The 24,564-nt window shown below is 44.1% G+C and overlaps 1 protein-coding gene across 1 annotated transcript in view; it reads left to right on the top strand.

Annotated features, from left to right (window-relative positions):
* Positions 1 to 24,564, top strand: part of TMEM163 (transmembrane protein 163) — a 206,080-nt gene that overhangs the window by 63,649 nt on the left and 117,867 nt on the right. The window contains exon 3 of the mRNA XM_083153815.1: positions 19,647 to 19,690. Coding sequence (XP_083009941.1) covers positions 19,647 to 19,690 — 44 coding nt within the window. The remainder of the gene's footprint in view (positions 1 to 19,646; positions 19,691 to 24,564) is intronic.

Here is a 24,564-nt window from a genome sequence, read left to right as displayed (position 1 = left end):
GCCTCTTAGGTCACCTGGTCCTTTTTGCATCTTTTTTTTGATTTTTTATCTTAATGTTTTTATCTTTTTTGTACACATATATATGTATTGTACGTATCTATAGTCCAATTATGGACTTTTTGTAAATTAAAGATTTTTTCAGTCTACACATCGTTTTTTTCTTTGTTTTTTCTGGGGTCACCAACACCCACATTGAGAAATTCTTTGCGGAAACAAAAAGATCCTTTCTGATATTACAAAGAAACCTTGATGCGTCCGGCTCCAGTATAAAACACCGTGAGTGTGGTACGCTATCTTCTTTAAGACTTCCATCCTGAATTATATACAAAAGATACCTTGATGTGCTTTAACCTACCATCTTGGATGTGAGTGGGGGTACGCCAAATATATATCCATTTCATCCGATATATAAAGTTTTGGGATAACCTCCACAAAAGATACCCTGATGAGATTTAACCCACCAAGTAACCAGTGAGTGGGGGTACGCTTACCTATCCTTTCTGTCAGAAAATTTTGTATTGAAAAAGATACCTTTATGGGATTACAACATATAATATTTAAGTGAGTAGAGGTACGCCCCTGAAGTAAACTTCGAGACAAAATCTAGAAATCAGGAGAAAACCAATTCCTCTGTCAATTTCTTGAACTTTATGATTTAGTTGTGTTGAATTTTTTTTTGTTTACACAATGTACATTTTCTTCATTTCATGCTTGTTTTGAGAAAAATAAGAAAACACACGGATTTAACACTTTAAAAGGATTCCTTCAAAGGACCGACACCCCTACCTCCCTCCCATTGAAAACATATGACAGGGAAGTACTTTTGATCTTACATTTGTGCACATTGATTTTGTTCACTTCATTTTTTCACGTTTTTTTGTTTTTTGTATTTAGTTTGCTAGCGCTGTGAACTGTTTCTGGATCTTAAAACCCAATTTTTCCATTTGTATACATCACCAGGCGTAGCTTTTCTGGTAAGCACATGTGGCCTGTACTCCAAAATGTACCAGTGTTGGAAGTGTACTCATTAATAAATAATTGACCAGTACCACCGCTTTCCACCCATATTTAACCTAACACCAGTCCACAACAGATGCACATGGTGGTGCTGACCTATCCCTTGCTGATATCTACCTTCTAAGTACTCTTGGTCCATGTAACAATTAAGTTTTCTGTGAAACATGGCTCACTGGTGTTGTGGAACTACATGTTCCAGCATGCCCTGACACACTACAACCATTACAGTCCAAACCATGAGTGTCAGAGCCTGCTGGAAAATGTACATCCATAACCTTTGGCAGCCAAGGAGTTATACCACACTACTTTACTGCAATCCCATAGTCATATACCATTACAATATGTTATAAATCACACATTAATTTATATAGAGAAAAAGACACAAACACAATGGAATGCGGTTTGCAAATTTTACTTGTTATGAAGTAAACCATTCTGCAATGTAACATGTGCAAAATACAAACTGTGGGGCCATGTAGACAGATAGTTGGCCTTTTTTAATGTAGAAACACTGATTTAGCAGCTACCTTCGGCCAGCATCAGGCAGCCCTACACCACTTTTCGAGGCGGAACTAAGCCCACCACGGGTCCTCACACTACGACGGGGTGGGGAAGTGGGGGAGACACTTATTGGGGTGCTGGAGACACTGCTGAGGGTTGAGGTAGTGCCACCTCCCACATTGCCTTCCTGCTGCTGCTGTATTTGTGCCTGCATAGCTAGGAGGGCATTGGTCTGCGCTGTGCATGTGTGGGTTAGGGCTGTAAGACTTTGTGCCAGGCTCCCAATATGGCTATTCTGCTCACGTATTGCAGAAGTTAGTTCTGCAAAACGGCTGTCAAGACTGTTGGCAATGCGCACTTGAGTGCCTACAGCTACCCTTACACTACAGGCCATTTTGCGCAACTGCAGGAAGGTGTCACGCATGTACCCCTGTATATTTCCCATTTGGAGGCTTTGGGAGGCCATGAATTCAAGCTGCTTGTCCTTGAAATTCACCAAGGAGTTAGCTACTTGGGAAGCAGTAGCTGGTGTATGGGGTTGCTGGGTGGTTGGGGGTGGGTTGGGTGGCACCCCACTTGGGGGAAGATCACTCTGGGACGAGCCCGGCATTTCTTCCTCTGCCGCAAAGGTGTCGACCGGATCAAGAATGATGTCCATTTCGTCTAGCACCAGTATTGAAGAATCTGTTTGGTTTGACCCTAGTTGTATAGCACCTGTGGATACAGAGAAGAGGTAAGTACTCATGCATATATAGGCCACACTGTCCTCTATACTGTTTGACATAGGCCTATAGATGGCTGACGCCCATACCTAGGGGTGTTATGCACTTACACATGTACCCCGATACTGCATGCAACAATGACACTATTAATATGTCACATGCCTAGCTCAGATTACACTCATGTCCGTTGCAATGTAGCAGCAGGAGCAGAATGTAGTGTGAGATCTTGTTGATGTGACATGGGTGTGTGTACTGTATGTGTAATGGGGTGTTGTTTAGTCATTTACCTGCTTCCACAGATTCTGCAGCAACGGGCCTTCTTCTCTTAGATGCTGCAGCACTTCGGGACGGACAATCTGTACAAGGAAAGATGGCCAGGCATTATGGACCTTGCAATGGAGATGCATTTTCAGAAAACATGCAGTGAATTCACAATAATGGACAATACCCAATAGAAAAGGGCAGCATTATATCTGGACAACCCTTTGTTTAGTTTTCAGGCCAATCTTTCATTTCAGACTTAGTAGTAAACTAGTGTACACATGACAACTATAGGATATTCGGTGGTTTGTAGGCATGCCAGCTAAACCTCCATTACACCACAGGGTTTTTGTACACATACATGTTAGTCTGCTGCAAAGAATGGTACACTTTTAATCATTCAGATTAGTTGTGGAACTACAAGGGCCAGCATTATCAGCAATTTCAAAGCAGGAGCAGCCATTTTCTTGTGCATGACCTTGCTGGGCTATGTAGTTCCACAGCAGCACTTTACAAAGCATAACAATACAAGTGCACATTACAGGTATAATACATTGGCATGTATGTTACAGTTTGCATGGGGTCACACTTACCAGCTCGCGGTGGCGTTTGGGCCCTGTCGGTATCCGCCACATGCATCCCAGGCAGGACCTCAGGGGGGATGATGCGCTTCAGCTTCACCTCATATGCATTGTAGCTGACAGTGGTGGGGCTTCCTCCTCCAGTCCTGGTGGCCTCCTCCATTTCCAGGGCCATTTTATGCTTCAACTGGCGTTTTATATCGTTGAAGCGCTTCTTCACATTGCGCACCAGGCGCTTGTGATTACTCACAGCGTTCACCGCCTGGGTGATGTCCTTCCATATAGCGCGCTTGCGCTGGGCAGTGGTTTTGTAGTTGCTTTTGCCAAGCAGCCTCTCGTACACTGGCATGATAGCCCTCACAAGTGCCACATTTTCCTCATAGGAAAACCTGACCATGCGGCCACTTTTGGTGCGACCAGCTTCCACCTCCTCCTCCTCATTTTCTGCACCAGCCATGTCACCCTCCTCCTCCTCCATGGCAGTGTCTTCCTCCTCCTCACCAGCATCTTCCTCCACCTCTGACATGTGGCCCTCCTGCAGCTGGTGTGGGGTATGGTCTAGGGCTTGGCTGTAGGATGGGGATGCCAGCGGATCCTCCACCTCCTCCTGCTGGGGCTGGACGGCCAGGGTCTGAGCTGAGGCTGGCCTTGCTGTGGCCATGCTGCCTGCCACACTGCTGCCTCTCCCACTTGTCTGGCTGCTGCCAGTGCTCCCTCTGCCAGTGCTCCCTCTGCCAGTGCTCCCTCTGCCAGTGCTCCCTCTGCCAGTGCTCCCTCTGCCACTGGTTCCTCTGCCAGTGCTCCCTCTGCCACTGGTTCCTCTGCCACCAACTCCTCTTCCTGCACAAACGCTTCCACTGCTCCTCTCCATGCTCCTTACTTCCTATCAAAGAGTGAAATGGCGCCAATGCCCCTTTATATAGGGGGTGTGATGCATAATGGAGGGGACATAGGTGGGCCAATAGGTTTGGGGGTTCTTAGTCATGCGGAGACAGGTTTGTAAATCGCACTCCGGTTGGTCCAAAACTCGCACATGACCAGCGGAAGAAATGGCGCGTTTTTCGGACTAAAAATCACACTTTTTTCATACTAAAAATCGCACTTTTTTATGACTAAAATTCGCCGCAAATCGCAACTCTTCGCACTTTTCAGCCTCAAATGCGCATCACATTAAATAATCGAATTTGGACTGAAAAGTGCGAGTTAGAAAAATGCGATTTGCGGCGATATAGTGTAAGAAATAAACATGCGCATTTAGCGCATAGCATAGAATGTCACCCTCCATTTCAGTTTTAATCAGCCACAGAACCAGTGTTATCGATATGTGTCCAGAATTAAAGGGATGAGGTGGTAACCCTAGTCAACAGTCAAAAGGTCAACATGGGGTTTTTCACTGTCTTTTTGAACTGACATGTGCCGACAGGCGGTATTTCATGTCCTACCATCCACTAGGGCGTGGTGGGAGAATAAAATAGTGTGCCAAGCATAGTGAGGTACCGTGCCCGAAGCATTGTGAGTGAAGCGAGGGGATGCGGTGCATTGGAAACTGTGTCCATTCGGGTAAAAAAAACTGTGAAAAACCCTATGTCGACAGTTTGACTGCCAACCTATTGCTTGTGTAGACCTAGACCCATGTCGACCTAGACCCATGTCAACCTAACAGTGTCGACCTAACGCTTGTCGACCAACTTGCTGTGGACCAAATGATCCCGGTAGTGTACGGAGGAAGGTGCTGTCTCATCTCGCTGGTGCTGCATTATTTTGCCCTTTTATCACATTGAGTGATATATTTTCAGTAAAAATAAATAAATCTCGACCCATTGCTCAGGAAGATGATCTATTGATTTGAGTTAGATGTGTAATGAAGATGCTGTACTTGGGGGCTTAGTTCTCTACTTTTGAGCTGCAGGTGAGATCTGGTATTTTTATATATACAGCAGAGAAGAAATAATGCAACCAATGTCTGGATTGTGAATGACCTTTCACAGAGAGATGATGAATGCTGAGGCTCTGGAGAGAGTATGTCATTCTTCACCTGTCAGCAGAACAGCTCCCATGCACCACAATATATCTGTATAAATGTCACTGGCAGAGGTATGACACCTACCACAGTGATGTCACAGAATGCCGAAGGGTCCTGTCTCTGGAGGGACTACATGTGATAGATAGAGCAGCATAAGATGGTCTCATTCCAGTCTGCCCAGGGAGAGTGTTAAACACTATGCCATATAGAGATACTGAACTCTTTTATTCATGCATTCTGTTGCCTTTGCAAACCCTCAACACAAAACACTGTCAAAATGCTAATTCTAGCTATCTAAGTCTAAACCAGGGTTGCCTACATTGACAGTTTCCTCTCCAGGAGAAGCCTGGAGAGGAGACTGTCAGCAGAACTACGGAGGGAGGAGCCTGATGTCGGCGTCATCAAGCCCCGCCCCCAGTCTGGCAAATACTGGGATTAGCGGGTCTCTGAGGAGGGGGCGGGGCTAAAATTATGTAATTTTAGCCCCTCCCAAAATGCAGTGAATCGTGGCATTTAAACACTACGCCGGAGTATTTAAAGGAGGGGACGAGGCGGTGAGTGGGTGGGCCCCGTGGAATCTGGAAGGTTTGCCCTCCTTTCTGGGGGGGGCAAGGAGGGGGACCTGATTTCCGGGACCATCCTGGCCAATCCGGGAGGGTAGGCAACCCTGATCTAAAATCTCTTTTATCCTGCAAATAAACCATGATAGGCAGGGCCAGCTCTACCATTAGGCAGCTCCCTATGGGCTCCAGAATCTGGGAAACATCCCGGAGTCTGACTATCACAAAATGAAGGATGACTGTGAGAGAGGCATCCTTGATGGACTTAATAGAAGCGGCATATGTTCATCTTCTAAGACACTACCTCCAAACTTTCACCTTAACCCCTTCCCGACATTGCCTTTTATGGTAATTTTTTTTTTTTCCTCCTTGCGTTCAAATAAGCGTAACTTTTTTAATTTTCCGGCTATATAGACACATGAGGGCTTTTTTTTTGCGGGACAAGTTGTACTTTTTAATGGTACCATTTACTATACCGTATAATATTCTGGGGAATCAGGAAATAAATCAATGTGGGGTAAAAAGAAAAAAAAACGCAATTCCACAATTTTGCGCTGGTTACGTTTTTTTTGGAGTTCATAGTTCGTTTAAAATGATGGATTATCTTTATTCTATGGGTCGTTACGATTCCGGTGATACCAAACTTATATAGTTTTCGTTACATTTTACCACTAAAAAAAAAAATAGAAAATGTTACGGTTTTTCGAATTTGCGTTGCGTCGCCATGTTCTGCGGCTTATAACTTTTTTATTTTTCCACCTACGGACCTGGGTGAGGGCTCATTTTTTGCGGGCTGAAGTGTACTTTTTAATTAATACCATTATGGGATATGGGCGACTTTCTGATCTCTTTTAGCTATTTTTTTTTGGGTAGGCGATGCGACCAAAAAACGTAGTTTTGGCGTTGGGGATTATTTTCCGTTTACGCCTTTAACCGTGCGGGATAACTAATGTTATATTTTAATAGATCGGACTTTTAGGAACGCGGCGATACCAAATATGTTTATTTTTTTTATTTTTTATTTTTTTTTATTTGGGAAATGGGGAAAGGGGGGTGATTTGAACTTTTAATATTTTTTTATTTTTAAACTTTATTTTTTTTTTTTTTTTACTTTTACTACAAGGCCCCCTAGTGTACTTGACCACTAGGGGGCGCGATCGCCTGTACTAGGTTCAGCCATAGAGCTCTATGGCTGAACGTAGTGATTTTATGCACTTCCTATTACATCTTGCCTCAGGCAGGATATGATAGGTATGCAGACACGGCCAGCACAGGGGTCTACATTAGACCCCTGGCTACCATGGCAACCGATCGGCACCCTCCGATCTCGCTGCGGGGGGCCCCGATCGGCGCCGGAGGGGGGCGCCCCCCCTCCGATCAGCTATTTAAGCACTGCGGTCGCTTTGCCCGCGGTGCTTAAAGGGTTAAACGGCCACGATCGGCGAACTCGCCGCTCGTGGCCGTGAGAGCAGGGACCTGGCTGTAATATACAGCCATTACCTGCTCTCTTTCAAGCCAGCTCACTCCGTGAGCTGGCTTGATTCCCCCTCAACCGACATATGACGTAAATGTACGTCATATGTCGGGAAGGGGTTAAGGTTCTGAAAAGTCTGTATAGGTCTGTGGGTTGTGGTGGGAGCAGTAAGCTGAAGTTTTGCCTAGGGTGATGAAAATCCTTGCATCAGCCCTGATGATAGGTCCCTATGTCTGGGACGGGTTGGGATCATTTGGTCTATTGCATTATGGTAGAAAGTCATTAGGTCGAATCCATTAGGTCGACATGCTAAAAGGTCGACATGATTCTAGGTCGACATGGGAAAAGGTCGACATGATTCTAGGTCGAAAGGTCATTAGTTCGACAGGTCATTAGTTCGACAAGGTCATTAGTTCGACATTGTCTATGTCGACATTCACAAGGTCGACATGGGGTTTTTCACTGTTTTTTTACCTGAATGTCAACACAGTCGACATGGACACAGTTTAAAGTGCACTGCATCACCTCGCATCGCTCGCTGCGCTCGCTATGCGTCAGGCACGGTGCCTCGCTACGCTCGGCACACTATTTTATTCTTCCACCACGCCCTAGTGGATGGTAGGGCATGAAATACCGCCTGTCGGCACATGTTGGCTCAAAAAACAGTGAAAAACTCCATGTCGACCTTGTGAATGTCGACATAGACCATGTCGAACTAATGACCTTGTCGAACTAATGACCTGTCGAACTAATGACCTTTCGAACTAGAATCATGTCGACCTTTTCCCATGTCGACCTAGAGTCATGTCGACCTTTTAGCATGTCGACCTAATGGATTCAACCTAATGACTGTCGACCATAATGCAGTAGACCAAATGACCGCATCCCGTCTGGGACCTATCATGTCATATGAAACAGAGGTACAGGACTTTACAAAAAGCAGGGATGTCAGAATGTATTTAGGTTGAGGAAAGTTGGGGGTTCAAGCTCAGTATTTAAATAATGAGAGCAAGCGCACCATAGAGCAAGTATCAGTGAAAACCAGTGTTTAATGTACACACACAGCAAATAAAGGATGGGGTCGCGTACCGAGGTTGGCGGCACAAGTCATCACAATCACACAGCATAGAAAGTTGGTGCCGGTTTCACTCTCCTGGTCTCCTATTCAAAGTAACAACGCTAAGACATGCTCCAACGCTATTCGTCACAAAGGCTTCATCAGAGGGCTGGCCTAACATCTGTTAGTTGCCTCTAAGTAGCTTGTTTTAGGTGTACTCATCATCTCCAGCTGGAGTCTGAATACAAGCATACTTATAACCTATAACATGATCAGTGCACCAATCCATACATATGCATAAAAATCCAAAACATAACAAAATATATACCTACAAGAAAAATATCACATAAAAAATACAATGTTAAAAAATATATATAATAAAGAGGAAAAGAAAAATAGAACAATACTACATTCAACCTACTTTATGTAGGGTGTAATTTCCATGCATTCATTTAACCCCTTCAGATCGATGGGGTAAATGGCGGTGGGTGCCTATTCAATGCTGTCTTTCCCGCATTGAAAAGGCATCTTGGCAAATCGAGCCCGGGCTCATTTTGCCGAGAACGGCCATGGTCTGGCAAGTTCGCGGCTGGATTTCGACGATCCATGGACGTTTCTCGTGGCCATGCCCCCTTTTCGGCACTCGACAGGTGGGACATTGAATCCCAACTCCCGATTTGCTGTCGAGCAGGCCGAGAACGGAACAGGGTCACAACTGCCGGGAGGTCGGGACAATCTTGACTCGGGATTCAATATCCCGCACAATGTATTTAAATCCAATATGTATGTAGATTCAATATGATCCTTTTCTTAAAAGTAATTTATCTCCCCTTACATCTAAAGTAACAAATTCCACTCCCCCAAACCTCATTCCCGTAGGGTCATTATTTTAACACAATTCGAATTGCAGAGGCACACTATGATTTCCAACTTTGTCCCTTATATTCCTATAGTTTTCCAAAATCCACAATTTGGGGGTTATTCTGATTCACTCGGAAAGGCACAATCACTCTCTAATGGACAAAACCATGTGCACTGCAGGTGGGGCTGATGTAACATGTGCAGAGAGAGTTAGAGTTGGGTAGGGGTGTACTTCAAACTGATAACTATATTGCAGTGTAAAAATAAAGCAGCCAGTATTTACCCTGCACAGAAACAATAAAACACCCAAATCTAACTCTCTATGCACATGTTACATCAGCCCCACCTGCAGTGCATATGGTTTTGTCCATTATAGAGTGATTGTGCCTTTCCGAGTGAATCAGAATAACCTTTGAGTGCTCATTATGTCTGTCCTACAGGGGCACAATAGTAGGTAAACTACATACTTAGCAATTACTTAACCCTTTTATTTCCAACGCTTAATTAATTGCAATACTACGTATGTAGTTTACCTACTATTGACCCCCTATGGCAGTGTTTTTCAATCACTGTGCCGTGGCACACTAGTGTGCCTTGTGCTGTTCTCAAGTGTGCCCCCAGATCTAGAGATGCCCAAACCAGTTTACAGCCACCACTGTGCAACTGTTATTCACTGGTCTCTTCTTTTCATGTAAAGGTGTAAAGGGCCAATGTATTTTATTTTTGTTACCTGTGGGGAACAGTGTGATTGTATTTTTATATGGGGGTCGATAGGTTTTTTTTTTTCCACCAATGTGGTTTGCCCTGCGGAGATCTCATGGTGTGCCTTGGCAATTTTAAAATCTTATTTAGTGTGCCGCAAGGTAAAAAGGTTGAAAATCACTGCCCTATGGGAGAGATATGTGGGACAGACAAAAAGAGCACTTAAAGTGCAACATCCCATTTTCAACAGAACTTCCATCTCAGTAAATTTACTTAAGCTTCTAAAAATGAAAAGTGGTGCCCATAGCAACCAATCAGATTCTGTCTATTATTTTCTTGAATGCAATAGAGAAATGATAGACACAATCTGATTGGTTGCTGTGGGCACAATCACCTCTTTTCATTTTTAGAAGCTTTAGTAAATTTACCCCTAAATATATATTTTACAAATGTCAGGTAATCTGTGGCTACATAAAAAAACCATCAGTTTCTAACACTTTACTAAAGAGGAGAATACAGAAAACTCGTGATTAAGGTGGGACAAGCACCTTGACCAAGTTGTGCTGAAGTTTATTTATTTATGTTTTTGCTACATTTTAACTTTTATCGTTTTCTGTTGCTGAAAATTATGCTAAAGAGTAAAAGCCCATGCACATGGGGTCATACTGTAGGTGCCGATTTATATTTTTGGTGGTGGGCGCTCAAGCCAAAAATATAGGGGATTGGCATCATGGGGAAGGGGTGTGGCCTCTTCAGAAAAGTGGGCGTGGCCTCTGTAATAGAGACATATATATATCTATATACACACACACACACACACATATATATATATACATACATACACACACACATATATATATATATATATATATATATATATATATATGTCGGATGTGCTGCCGCTAAGTGGCACCCGCTAGATCCCTGGTTGGTTGCCATCCCTGGAAACCGACTCACCCACCTTCGACATGCAGAAGCGCAGCCACAGAAGTGTCCCGAACACGTACCTCCATGGGGCGCGTGGGACAGCAGTGAAGGAGAAGGAGGCGGGCGAGTCCTTCGTCCTAAAGTACAGACTGCCCATGTCCGCGCAGTCTGTACCTCCCAACATGACCCTCTCCAGGAGGGACACAATGCTCTGCTCCTGCACTTTTTTCTTAATGTATAATTACCTTCATCTGTGTTGAACAGGTTAACTGATAAGAAAGGTGCTTCAACACAGGTGATGGAAATCATACATTAAGAGGGAAGTACAGGAGCAGAGCATGGTGTCCCTCCTGGAGAGGGTCCTGTTGGGTGGTATGCAGCGATGGGTGCTGAGCGATCTGTGCTTGAGCACATTGCTCAGCACGGGGCATCCTTTGCCCTGTGTGTACGGGCCTTAAGTCATTGAGTTATGTCACTGTTGTCCTCCTGCTGTGCAGTTTAAATATTATCTTTTTTCACATTTTGGTGCAGAAGAGTCAGACAGCAGGGAGAAGGCGCAGTAACTGTATTAATATGCTACATGATGCAGTCTGCTGCAGTGCAACATGAGATTTACGAACATACTTGCTGACTTTTTGGCAGTGCCCTCCAGGAGTGAGAAGCTGGGTCAGCACAACTGGGTGCAAACACGTCAACAAGCCTTGTCCCCGCTATGCCATGCCCACATTACCGGTACTGCAAAGTAGAGGACAGGGCTAGGATAAAGCAATTTTCAACTGTGAGCAGTGGGAGTGTGAACAGGTTGCGGGAGTCTTGCATGCATTTCTGGGGGCGCTGGTAGTAGGATCCAATTTTTGGGAACCTCCCGGCATGCTGGGAGAGTAAGCATATTTTATATGTTAACTTATTTTATGCTAACATATGTTGATGAAATGAATAATGTTTGCCCCTTGAGTGGTGGGTTTTGCTGGGGCAGGACAAACCCACCATGGCAGGTTTGTCCTGCCCCAGCAAAACCCACCACAGATCATAGGAAGCCCCCCCCCCTCACCTCCAATCCGGCGTTAGTACGCCAGAGCTCCCCACCATGGCAGGTTTGTCCTGCCCCAGCAAAACCCACCACAGATCATAGGAAGCCCCCCCCCCCTCACCTCCAATCCGGCGTTAGTACGCCAGAGCTCCCCTGCCGCCACTGCCCCAGCCGCCTGTCAAGTCATCATTGACCACACAGGCGGCAGGCTCAGGGATGTTTCGCGGCGGCTTGGGAGGACTCGGGCGCATGAACTCCGAGTCCCCCCTGAGCCATCCCGAACATCCCCGAGCCTGCGGCCTACGTCACTGCAGTATGGTGATTGGTGGCTGGTGGCGGGGGAGCTCCAGCGTACGATTGCCGGGTACGCCAGAGTGGAGGGACTCGGGGGGAGGACACCGACAGGAGGGGGGGGTGACGGAGGGTGCACTAAAGGTGGTGTGCCAGTGGCGCGCACCTACTACATAGTGGTATGCCTGCAAATTTCCCGGGACAGCCCGCTGCAGCAGGGCAGCTGAGCCCGCAAAATTTCAAGGCATACCACTCAAGTGGTTAATAATTTAGCCCTTCTTATATTGTTTAAACAAGGCTGAGGGGGAGAGGGAATTTATCAAGCAGCCATATTGTCATTTTGCAGGTTTTCTACATTTTAATATACAGTATTTGTTAGAGGCAAAACCATCAGTCAACCCCAGTAAAAGCTTTTCTTTGTAAGCTAACATGCTCCAAGTTATGTCAGCAGTATCAAAAACACCAATAATGGAAAATACAAGAAATGTTTAAGTTACTTTTGTTATTGGTGGTTTAAATCTACGTTCTAAAAATATACCTCCAAATCAACCTCCCAATTTGTTACATGTTAAAAATAAAAATTTTGGTTATAGTATGCTTTGGTTTAACGATCCGCAGTAAAACTCACTACACTACAATCAAACACTAGAAAAAAGAGGTGTTTGCGACAGGTGAAATTGCTAAAACGGCAGGCAGTCTGAGCTATATTGGCAGTCATCATAAAACATATTTCCCCGAGAACTGTGAAAGTATTTCTATCACCTCCATATATGTATGTAGACTTGAACAGGGCCGGACGATGGACTCCACTACTTGAGGGCCCATCTCCTCATCTAACGATTAGGTTAGAGACTGCATTCAAATGACACATATATAATGACCAGACTATGTTAAATGTTCTACAGTGCATTGGTGTTATTAATCTGGTGATGTATAGTGCATGCAAGATCAATATTTAATTTACATATTTACAGTATCAAAGGTCCCTGAGCATGCACTATTTTTTTATTTTTTTTATTAACCCCCTCCCTGGCATTCCCGAGAATTACACAGGCTTCAGTGCCCAGACTGGCAAAACCGGAAAATTCTCAGGATTGCTGCTGCCTCTGCTGCTTAGTGCCGGGCAGCCGGCTCCTGCTGCTTGGCCGTGACTCCTCCCCCCTCCCCCCGGCTGTGTGCGACGTGACCTTGTAATATCACGCCGCACACAGCTGGATTGCCGGGGGCAGGGCTGGGTTACAGCTGATATAGTGCTGGGCTGGGCAGCGGCTGATCTAGTGCTCAGCGGCACTGCCCGGGCTTGGGAGAGCCAATGGTAGGTTCTTTTAGGGAGCACTCCCCCTAAAAAACTCCTAAACCCCCCACCACCACTGAAGGGGTTAAAGCATCACCTCATTACAGTTATTACCACATGTGCCATAAAAAGAAGAAACATAGCAATACAATAGCAATGTAGAACATGAGAAATTCCAAGTACAAGTCATTACATTCGGGTGCATCACACCAAGAATATACACATAAAAACTATTAAATTATACCATAAATAAATCAATGATTTTTCAAATGGTATCTATTTCTATACACAGTAGTCTAACAAAGGGACTGTGACCCAAGGGTGGCTCTCTCTCCAATATTTCCCCTTCCCTCAAGACTTAAGTTAACCAAACACCTAAAGATTTATTGGGCCGTATTCAATGAGGCTGATTCGCCAGGTTTTTATGGCGATTTTGTGCTGTAACGCGAATTTCTGACTAAAACGGTGAATCACCCTATTCAATGACCAGATGGCGAATACATTTCAAGGTTTATTTCGCCATGATTCACCGAGTAGCAATCGCTATCTTTTTATGGTGAAGTGGAAGGTGAACTTTTAAAATAAAGTGTTTTGTTTTTTACAATTGGTGTAAAAAAATCTGGAATTTTATTCTGAGGAGGGGCATGCTATTTTTATTCATGTGCTGTAAGCACATGAATATATATTTAATTTAAAAAATATTTTTACACAGACCAGCCAGCAGGGGGCCTGAGCCGAGCCGCTCATTAGATATTCATATATTCACTTCACCCGATCATTACATATTCATGATCGGGTGTAGTGAATATACCCGGTCCCCTGCTGGCACCCCCGGGGGGCAGCCTGTGCTGCCTGGCTCCCGTGGAGCCCACCTCCCCCCCACATACGTTCTGGGGCAGGCAGGGAGACTTCCATCTCTCTGCCTGCCGCCGTCCTCAGGCTCCCTGCGGCGTTCGCCGCAGGAGCTCATATTCGCCGGTCAGGGGCAGCGAGCCCCTGACTCGTTGAATACCGGAGCCGGCGAGGCTCCGGAACGCGGCGACCAGTGGCGAATGTGCAGCGAATCCTAAACAGGATTCGCTGCACGTCGCCGGTATTCACATTGAATACCGCCCATTGTCTGATCTGGTTATTTGGAACAAAAATCTGGTAACTTATGGTAGCAAATGATAGTTGACCATTTTGCTTTGAAAGGCTAGAAAACTGACAGAAACGGTCATTCAGATATTTTTTCCAACCAGTCAGATTGGACAATACATTTTTAGGTGTATGGTCAGCTTTAGTAGAATTGGTGGGTCTCTTAGTAATAATCTCAGCTCATAGCATTCCATGTTCTGGAGGAAAGTTTTGACTCGTAGGGTATTAATGTAACTTTCCCAAGTTTCAAAGAATTCCTGTCTGTACGCAGTGTGGTTTCCAAACAATCCATCTGAAATATGTGGTACCAAAATTCCCTTAAACAAAAACCAAGGTTGGAGGGTTGGGAAGTGAACTATCCATAATTGTAGAGTAGCCTTACGAGCTGCTGCACCTATGGCTATGAGTAGTTTTTTGCATCCTTTCGTAATTTTTTTTGCTCATTCTGCCATGAAGGTAGATCATTTATTAATTGTTCAGGGGCATAGGCCCTATCCTGCAACCAGAATCTACAAAGTAATGGGCATGTCCAAAAACAGTGAAGTAAGTCATCTAGTGGAGTATGACATTTATTACATTCATTTGAATTGGTCATTCCTGCTAGATATTGCCTATTGGGTAAGTACTATGCCTTATGGGTAATATTAAGAAACATTTCCAAATATTTAGTAAAGTTTACAAGAGATTATTATAATTTTAAGTAGTATCTCGCAGGTAAGTGTTGGAAATTTTGTTAACCGGTGTTTCATCTCATCCCAGATTGAGTTTTGGAGTGATCAATTGGTGAAATATATATACGATAGTGTATTGAAATGGCTTTTTTTGGTGGCTGGTGGAGACGCAACACTCCTTCTAAGTTGTTTGTTAGGTCCGTTTCAGATAGAGCAGTCAACAATGAAATAACCTAATGTTGCATCTCAAGAAATGTCAATGGATAGCTTTGGAGAATTAAGACTGTCATGCTTATGAGAACGTCACAGGTTTTTTGGGTTATGTGATCTATAAGATTAACCACATCTTTTATACCTTAAAGGTAAAATTTCAGGAAAGGGAAGTTGGCTTCCTCGGGCTGGAAAACCCTATTTCTCAGGAACCTCAAAAAACAAACTTTTGTTAGAATGTGTAATTGTTTGCTATAAACAAAATATTGACAATAGCAATAGTTTTTTTTAATCTACTTCTGCTTCTAGTTCATAGGGAAATGTTATCAGAAAAAGATTTTAAGGTTGTGTTAGCATAGATTTCCTTATTTTTCAACTAGTCTCTTAGAAGTCTAAAAAGGGTTGCTTAGTTGTTATACCGAATATTCGGGAAAACAATTCCTCCATTGAATTTAGTTGTAGTTTTTTGCGATATTTGGTATTTTCCTTTTTCCATATAAAATTTATAAATAGGGTATTAATCTTTGGGTTTGAGGTGTAGGGTATTTCTCGGGCGCTCCTGTGGTTGCTGCTTTCAAGTGGACCTGGAAAGTCTAACCTAAAGACTTTAATGAACAATATAGGGAAAATAAAGACGGTGCACAAGACTTAGCGCTCCCTCATGTGGACACCCAGTGAGATAAATATGTAAATACTTACTTTTTGTGAATGGGATCTGTTGTTATATCTCCTCAAATCTTCTTTATCGAATTCCCGAAAACTAAATTCCCAGAATACATGGTAGAAAGCAAAATATTGCAAAAATGGGTATATCTGCATAAGATCTTCTCAAGGGGTTAGGGTACTTTTGGTTTGAGGTGCGTACCTCACTTACACAGTAAAGGGTAAGGTCAAACATATAATGGTATCTTTTAAAAAAGAAGTGCTATGGGTGGCGTACCCGTACTCACGATATGATGTGCTGCTTCAAACGTATAAAGGTATCTTTTCCAGTTTGGTTGTATAAAAAAATCTTTAATCACAATGATACAAATGGTAATAAAAAGGAGTGTAGGGACAAAGAGCAGGGTCCTGTGGTGGCTGTCAAGACCTATAGTCGGACTTAGTCCGGATAAGTACCGATACAGGCAATCACAGTTACACCTCAAGTCTTACCTCTGAACCTCCCCCGAAATCTGTAAAAACAAGAGTCAGCTCCTTAGACCAACATGTTTCGGGATTTTGCTTTCTTCCATGTATTCTGAGAATTGAGTCTTCGTGAATTCGATAAAGAAAATTTGAGGAGAGATAACAACAGATCCCATTCACAAAAAGGAAGTATTTACATATTTATCTTACTGGGTGTCCACGTGAGGGAACGCTAAGTCTTGTGCACCGTCTTTCTTTTCCCTATAGGGTATTAATCTTGGTTAAATCAGATTTGTGAAGTATTACTGGTAGGGATTGTAGAAAATCTATCAATCTTGGAAATGCAGTCATTTTGATCAAGTTTGCACTATCTAGATGTTTGCAGCTATTTAATTCAGAAGCCATCAAATGGATAATTTCTTTGTTCCGCAGGATATATCAGTGGGTTTAATCCTCAAATATACAATATAAGATTAAGCCCAAGTAATTGATAAATGTTTGCCCCAGCCTGGTTTTGCTATGCCAGGTTGTAGATGTAATCCCATCGATGTATTGAAATTCTCAAAAACCCAGAAATATTTCCATATTTAATTACCGGTAATAATTCAAGAATCGCTTTTAGGGAGCCTTTCGCGTTGCCTATATATAATAGGACATGATATGCAAATGCAAATACTGTAGTTTAAATCCTGTATTTCCTATCTCCATACCTTAAAAAATAGAGGTATTTTGTAATAGGCGAAATAGCCGAACAATGGATACATTGAAAATAAGTGGAGATAGTGGGCATCCCTGTCTTGTACCCCATTGCGTGGTTATACCTCTTATTTCATTCACTATTAATGTGGTGGTGAGGTGTGTGTAAAAATATTTAATAAGGCCGGTTAATTTATTGTTAAAATCCCCTAGTTTCAATCACTGAGAATAAATTATGCCAGGTTACCGTGTTGAAGCCTTTGTTTGCATCTAAGCTCAACAACATATTTTTTGAATTGGGATGTTGGTTGATTATGGCTGCTGTTATAGCCATTCGGCTTGCTTTTACCAAGTGGCGGTAAAAAAAGCCCAATTGATGATATGTCAGCAAGTCTGGGAAGAGTGTTTGTAATCTATTGATCATGATTTTTGCAAAAAGTTTGAAATTAGACTTAAGAAGGGTTATTGGTCTATATTAGGGTAGACACTCCTGGAATCAGGATCGACGTGACCCCGGGATTGGCCTCAAAATTGCCATGATTTCAATTGGAGTTTCCAATTCCAAATTTACGTGATTAGACTGCACATGCGCAGTCTAATGCTGGGCAGCGTCTGAGCACTCGCTCAGACGCTGCCCGGCTTCTCCTGTTCTTGGCTATGTGGCTCTGTGCAGCGTCAAATGACCTGCCCCCAGCCACACCACATTGCTTTCCTAGCCTGGTTCCCAGCTGTTGTGCCCTCCCATCTGCCCGGCTCCATGAAGTTAAATTTTTTTTATTAGGGAAGCCAATCCTAGGATCCTGGGAATCCCTGGATTGAGCATTTTTGAATCCCAAATTCCGAATGCCCTGTGATTGGCTACCCTAGTCTGTTTAAGTCTACCAATAAAAGGTCTCTACCCAGTTTAGGGATTAGAGTAGTGCAGGCTTGTGGGAAAGTTGAATATCCCAGGGTATCTCTGTATATAGTATTAAATAATTCAAACAGTGTAGGAAGCAGGTCTTGTTTTAGCATTTTATATTAAATTCCAGCGAAACCATCAGGTCCCGGAGTTTTATGAGATTTTAAATTGGACATAACCTCTGTAAATTCTTCCTTAATATCTTTATCTAAAATGACTAGCGAAGTGGGCAGAATGCAGAGATACTGTAAATACAGGGATTCTGCGGATGCTGCAGAGGGGGTGGGTCCTAATGGTGTTATCCTATGATAAGTGCCACTAGCACTGGTTTTGCCTATCACTTTGCCCATAAATAATTGGATTAGGTCATTGACCCCAACCCGAGGCACCACTGCAAGAGCATCAAGGCAACACAGGGAGCCTAGGCACACAGTTTGGGAACCACCGGACTAGATCATTGTCTAGCAGAACTGGACATTACATACTGATAGGTCAGCAAGGCTCCAAATCAGAAAGTCACTTGTCATGTGAATAACGATGGGAGTATGCACTGGTAGCAAGGAACTGAGGTTAAGAGAAGCAGAGGTCAGCAACATAACATCATAGAACAGACAGCAAACAATACTTGGACAAAACCCAAAAGCAGGGCTGCGTTAATTAGACATAAGGGTATGGAATTAGAAAAAGAAGCAGCAAGTGCACATGTGACATTTTCTGTAACAGCTCATAATAATGCTAAAATAAGGGTCAAAATTACATTTACTAAGAAAGCATTCACAGATGTGCGGCTGCACCAAATAAAATGATGTCTTCTAAGGCTGCAGCCTTCAGTCCTTTATGTTCCTCACAATAAGGAAAGGTTACCCACACGTCTCCATAGTTTCTCTTTCTCCACAGGCAGCGTATATTTGTTCTATCCCAGCAAGGTGTTTTAACATTCCCTGTCATATAATTATGAGGAGCTGTGCAGCTCTGCTCAGACACATCAAAGAAGTTCTGCAATTAGACGTTTTGCAGTCTGTCCTGTCTTGAAGGTGTAGAAAAGGTTTTATATTAATACATTTCTCTTGGGAGTAGCTCAGCAGGTTTCTGTATTGCCTCCGATTTTGATAGCACAGTCTCTTTTATCATTTCAGCAGAAAATACATTCTTTCATCCTATATTTTCCTGTAGACCATACATGCTAAAACATGACACTGTCAACAATGTGCAATTAATAACAAGCGGCACCCAATGATTGTCATTCACATCAGTGCACCGTGTGGGAGAATGGAAATACAATTGCAAGAGGTTGCTGTTGTGTCATGATTCAATATAAATGGCATCTATTTCCTGCTAAGGAGAGTTCAGTATAAGGAATGTGACTGGGAGATATCAGTAGGATAATGGTTTAAACAAGCTAGAAAGTATTCATTACATTACAGTAGTAAGAAAGCGAATGTACAAATGCAAAACTAGTCAATTGTGGTATTCTGTAATTGTTCTATGAACATGTCATAATGTTATTTCTTCCCACCTAATTAACCTTGAACTGATAAATGATATTTATTATCATAACTTCTAATTTCCATATATTAATACAATGTGTCTATTTCTTTGCAGCTGTCTCTGTTATGAGATACAGTGCTTCATCGTTTGGATTTGCAGTAAGTAGTGTTTCATAAATATATATATAACTGTTCATATAACTGTTAAACTGTTAATAATATATATACAGGTGGAGACACTGTCATGTAGCGGGGGTCTGGTGCGCACGAGAATCTCGCGTGTCCCCTTCTGTCAGAGCTCGCCGCCTCCCTGTCTGCTGGTCCTCACTTCCTCCTCACACCACCCCCTATCCCTGCCTGTCTCCCTGAAGCGGAGAAGGGCAGGGTTCCCGTCCAGTGCTGTCTGAAAGTTGGGATGCGCGTGCGTGTGAGACGCTCGTGCGTCCCAGTCAGAGAGGCGCTCCATCTGTAAGTGTGTATATTATTTCCCTATCTACGGTGTATTATTTATTTGCTGTTATTATTACCAGGCATCCTGCAGCTATCTATGTATACTGTCATTGTGGGACTGAATATTGTTCTGTAATAACTGATGATCAAACTTATTTCAGTGCAGAAATGAAAGCCTCATACTGATTGGTTGGTGTGAGTTACTATAGACATATTTTCACGGTCAACTGCCTTTAGTAAATATATGCTCATGGTCATGGAGATGTTGTATGTGAATGGGGATAATTGCTAAAGAAAGCTTAATTTTCCTTTTCCTTTTGGTCCTACATATCAGAAGAATGAGGATTGGCATGTATTTCCAGTGACCTAGAAATAACCATTCACCATTATTGAAAACATAGGGAACTGATGCCACAAAAGACAAAAGGGGGAATGATAAAAGAAGATAATGAAGGACTTTTGGGGCCTACACATGAGCAGATTTTGCTGAGCTATGCTAGATCGTTCAGCACAAAGGGCCTTATTCTAGTCCACTCTTTCTGACAAAATCCTTCTTAGATGGACAAAACCATGTGCACTGCAGGGGGCAGATGTAAAATGTGCAGGAAGCGTTCGAATTGGGTGAGTTATCTTGTTTCTGTGCAGGGTAAATACTGGCTGCTTTATTTTTACACTGCAATATAGATCTCACTTTGAAGTAAAACCCCACCCAAATCTAATTCTCTCTGCACATGTTACATCTGCCCTCCTGCAGTGCACATGGTTTTGTCCATCTAAGAAGGATTTTGTCAGAAAGAGTGAACTAGAATAACCCCCAAACAGCGCTGCATAGGGATGTGCCAGCGATGTGTGCTGAGCGGCCTGTCAGGGCCAGTGTTCTACGGTGAGATTGAGAACACTGGTCCTGACCGGCGATCTAACTAGATTTAGCCAGCATGCTGAATGTTAATCATTGGCAATAGCGACACACGGGGCTGCACATCACTATCACTATGGCTCCTACACACGGAGCGATGTAGGGGCATTTCTAAGCGATCTAGACAAATTAAGTCAGGTCGCTTAGAACATGCTCTGAAATCGTCCCATGTGTATGTAGGTCCCATTTCGAAGAGGTGAAATAAATGAAAAAGGTGGTGGGTGATGACCAGGGATGATAACATAGAGGGTGGAAATAAGTACAGGCCTGATCAGGAATGTGGATGATGGATTAATAACAGGGGTGAAAGGTAATAAAGGGGAGGGGTAGTAACTATTGACAAGGCTGTGTGTAAGTCAGTGGTTCCCAAACCCTTTTGAATTACGACGCCCTCGACGATCAGAATTTTTGCACGGCACCCCTAAGCCAAAAGTTTCCTTTTGAGAAATTTAGAAAAAAAACTACTGAATTAAGTAAATTGTGTTTACAGTATATGTCCTCCTTAGGGTCAGTTATTGGTGATGGCATGATTCACTGCTGTTTGTCCACATATTTTATAATGGGAAGCCACAAGCACTAGTTTTGCCTGTTATACTGACCAATTAGAATTTTAATAACTCTTGGACCATCACTACAAAAAGCACCCCTGTGATTGTCTCATGGCACCCTATGGTGCCACGGCACACAGTTTGGGCACTGTTGTAAGTATCTATTTGGGGTACACAAAATGGGGGTGTGGCATTGGGGAGGGACATGACCGCTCTATGAGGAAAGAACCTGTCACTGAGGAGGGATAGACAGACAGACAGACAGATAGACAGATAGATTAGAGAAAGATGTGTGCTGGAGGATTCTGCATTCTCAAGTCCAATTTTAAAACTAATTTACAAACTACTAGAAGTGCAGATCAGCAATGTTTCTAAAACATAGCAAGTGCTCCTAGGGAGTGTGTATTCACTTAATGATTTTGATTCTTTGGAAATACATCAGTAAAATCAATCTGTGCCTAGCTATGCAGGCAAGTGGATGCTCCAGCAAATGTGTATGTGCATCCAAACATCTCTACTACTTTCCTTTATTTATTTCAATGTTTATATACAGTGGGTGAGATTTAATAGGATGAGAGATTCAGAAAATGAGAGATCTGCTAAGAAATCTCCAGTTTTTTTAAAGCGGCAATCATTTACACTGCTAAACCAGTTTGATTTTGCTGTGTAAATGATTGCCACTTTAAAAAAACTGGAGATTTCTAACCAAATCTCTTATTTTCTGAATCTCTCATCCTATTAAATCTCACCCAGTATTTCTCTTCATTTATCTATTATGGCTCATACACACTGGGTGATTGGCTTATGAGCTGGCGCCATATTTCCATGCCTATGTAGGCTCTGCTGGGCTCAGGGCTAGACTGGACTGGATTACACAGCAGTACTGGGGGTGTACTGCGATGGGCACTACTGGGCAGGGGCGTAGGGAGGGTGGATCCAGTGGAGTGTGTGCTCCAGGCGCCGGAAACTCTAGAGGGCGCCTTCTCTCCCCTCCCAGTTACAGAGCAGCAGCAGTGGCCGGCTTCTTTCTCCCTGCAGTGATTGATTCTTACCAGCTGCAGCAGCATGCCTGGAGGCTGTGCTTTCTGCAAATCATATACCTGACAGCTGGCTGGATGCTGCACAGGGCTGATGGTGCCTTGTCCAGGGCTCTGTGAGGTTGCTCTGTGAGGGGGCGGGGCTTAGCGGCTCGCAAGGGGCGGGGTTTAGCAGAACATGACTTGTGGCAGTATGTTGTGTTGAGTACTGCCTGTCTGTTTGCTGGGTGCAGGTAGCAGCATCCCCACAGTTCCTTCCCACTCCTCCCCTTCCTTTCAACTGCCCACTATAATCATTTAGCCTGCAGAGATTAGCTCCGTCCCCAAAAACACTGAGGAGCTGATGATCTGATGCAGCTAATGCTGCTGCCTTAGAAAGAGGAGGGCAGCCAATGATAAGGAGCATGCAGCTGTACAGCTGTAACCCGCTGCTGCTACTCGCAGTAAGAAATAGTTTTTTTTTCCATTTAAAGTCACTCTACCACCCAGCGGCTGTGACCTACTGTTTCTAATGTAACGGACACAGTACAGCAGGGAACACTGGGGACCAGCCCCAGTGTTCCCCGCTGTACTGTGTCCGTTACATTAGAAACAGCGTGCCCAGAGTCTGTCAGAGCACCCTGAGCAGTGTGTCCCCTGCGCTGCTGGGTGAGAGCGAGGGATTCCATGCTGTGTAGTGTGATGAAGCCCCTGCTGCAGTATGCTGGCTGGACGGCACTGTTAGTGTGTGCACCACAGGAGAGGGGACCTATCAATCACCGCTCGTCTCATAGAGTTCCCAGCATGTAGTGCTTGCAGTGCTAGAGCCCCGCTGATTTACCTCACAATCCCTATGGCACCAGCCTGCTTCAAAATGATAAGTACAAGTACCTGCTCAGTACACCTACCAGGGGGGGGGGGGGCTTGGGTGGCACGGTGGTGGTAGTGGGGGCCCAGTGAATTGCTTTTCCCGGGGGCCTGCACTGCTGTTAAGACGGCCCTGGTCTTACAGCATAATAGTGGCACACATAGAAGGCTTATGGGATAATAGTGGCACACCTAGGAGTCTTATGGCATAATAGTAGCACATGTATCAGACTTACAGTATGACATAATAGTGGCACATCTAAAGGTCGTAACTGTCAATTGTGCTATAACCAGCACTACCCTTCCCATCCTAACTCACCCTACCCCCACCCTTGTAGGTGTCTAAACCTAGCCCCCTATCCCTGCAGTCTAACTAACGTTCCCCTTATCGCATCCCTCCCCCAACCTTCCCTTCCCTCAGCCTAACAGCCGTCAGGGACCAGCATACTCATCGCCGGGTCCCGGGTTTACATACCCAAAAGTAGCGCCAAATTCAGTCAATCAGGCTCCCGTCCATGTCACCGCAACAGCGTGGTGTCTGACGTCATCGCCCGACGCCGCTGTCCCCCGGCCTGTGGAACGCATCGCGCTCACTGACTTCCTGTCAGTAAAGTGCATGCTGTAACCAGGGGAACCAAGCCCCTATATATATAGGGGCGCCGTGGCATGAGCTTGTTCCGGGTGCCATGACTCCACGCTACATCTCTGCTACTGGGGCATTGTTTAAGGGGCACTACTGGTGGCATTATGTGTATAAGCAGGAGTTCTTGGGGCATTACGCATAGCATAATGGGGCAGATGTATTAAGCCTTAACAAGAGATAAATTGCACGTGCCTTCTCCCTATTTTATCTGTGGTGGTGGTGGTGTCACAATTCCGTTTCTGGCACAGTAAGATTGCGCTACTGTGTGTCATACTTTGAATTGGGAGTACTATTGTGTGGCCATGCCCCTTCCTTGTGAGAGCACAATTTTTTTTTCCTTGTGTGCTTTTCCTTTGTAAAATATGAGGGGGTGCAAATGTAAAGTTTGCAGGAGGGTGCCAAACACCCTAGCACCGGCCCTGGGCTGTAGTGCTGGCTCCTACACTGTGACTGAAGCGGGCTGCTGCCCAGTGGCGTAACTAGTAATTCTGCGCCCCCCCCCCCCGGTAAAAAAAACACAAGAGGAGGGGAGCCGTGGTGCGGGCGGGGTGTGTGTGGATGTGTTTGTGTGTGTGTTTGTGTTACCTTGGGCC

The sequence above is a fragment of the Crinia signifera genome, chromosome 7 (genome assembly GCF_055691185.1).
Source record: "Crinia signifera chromosome 7, ASM5569118v1, whole genome shotgun sequence".
NCBI lineage: Eukaryota > Metazoa > Chordata > Amphibia > Anura > Myobatrachidae > Crinia > Crinia signifera.
This window is presented reverse-complemented; position numbering and strand designations above follow the sequence as displayed.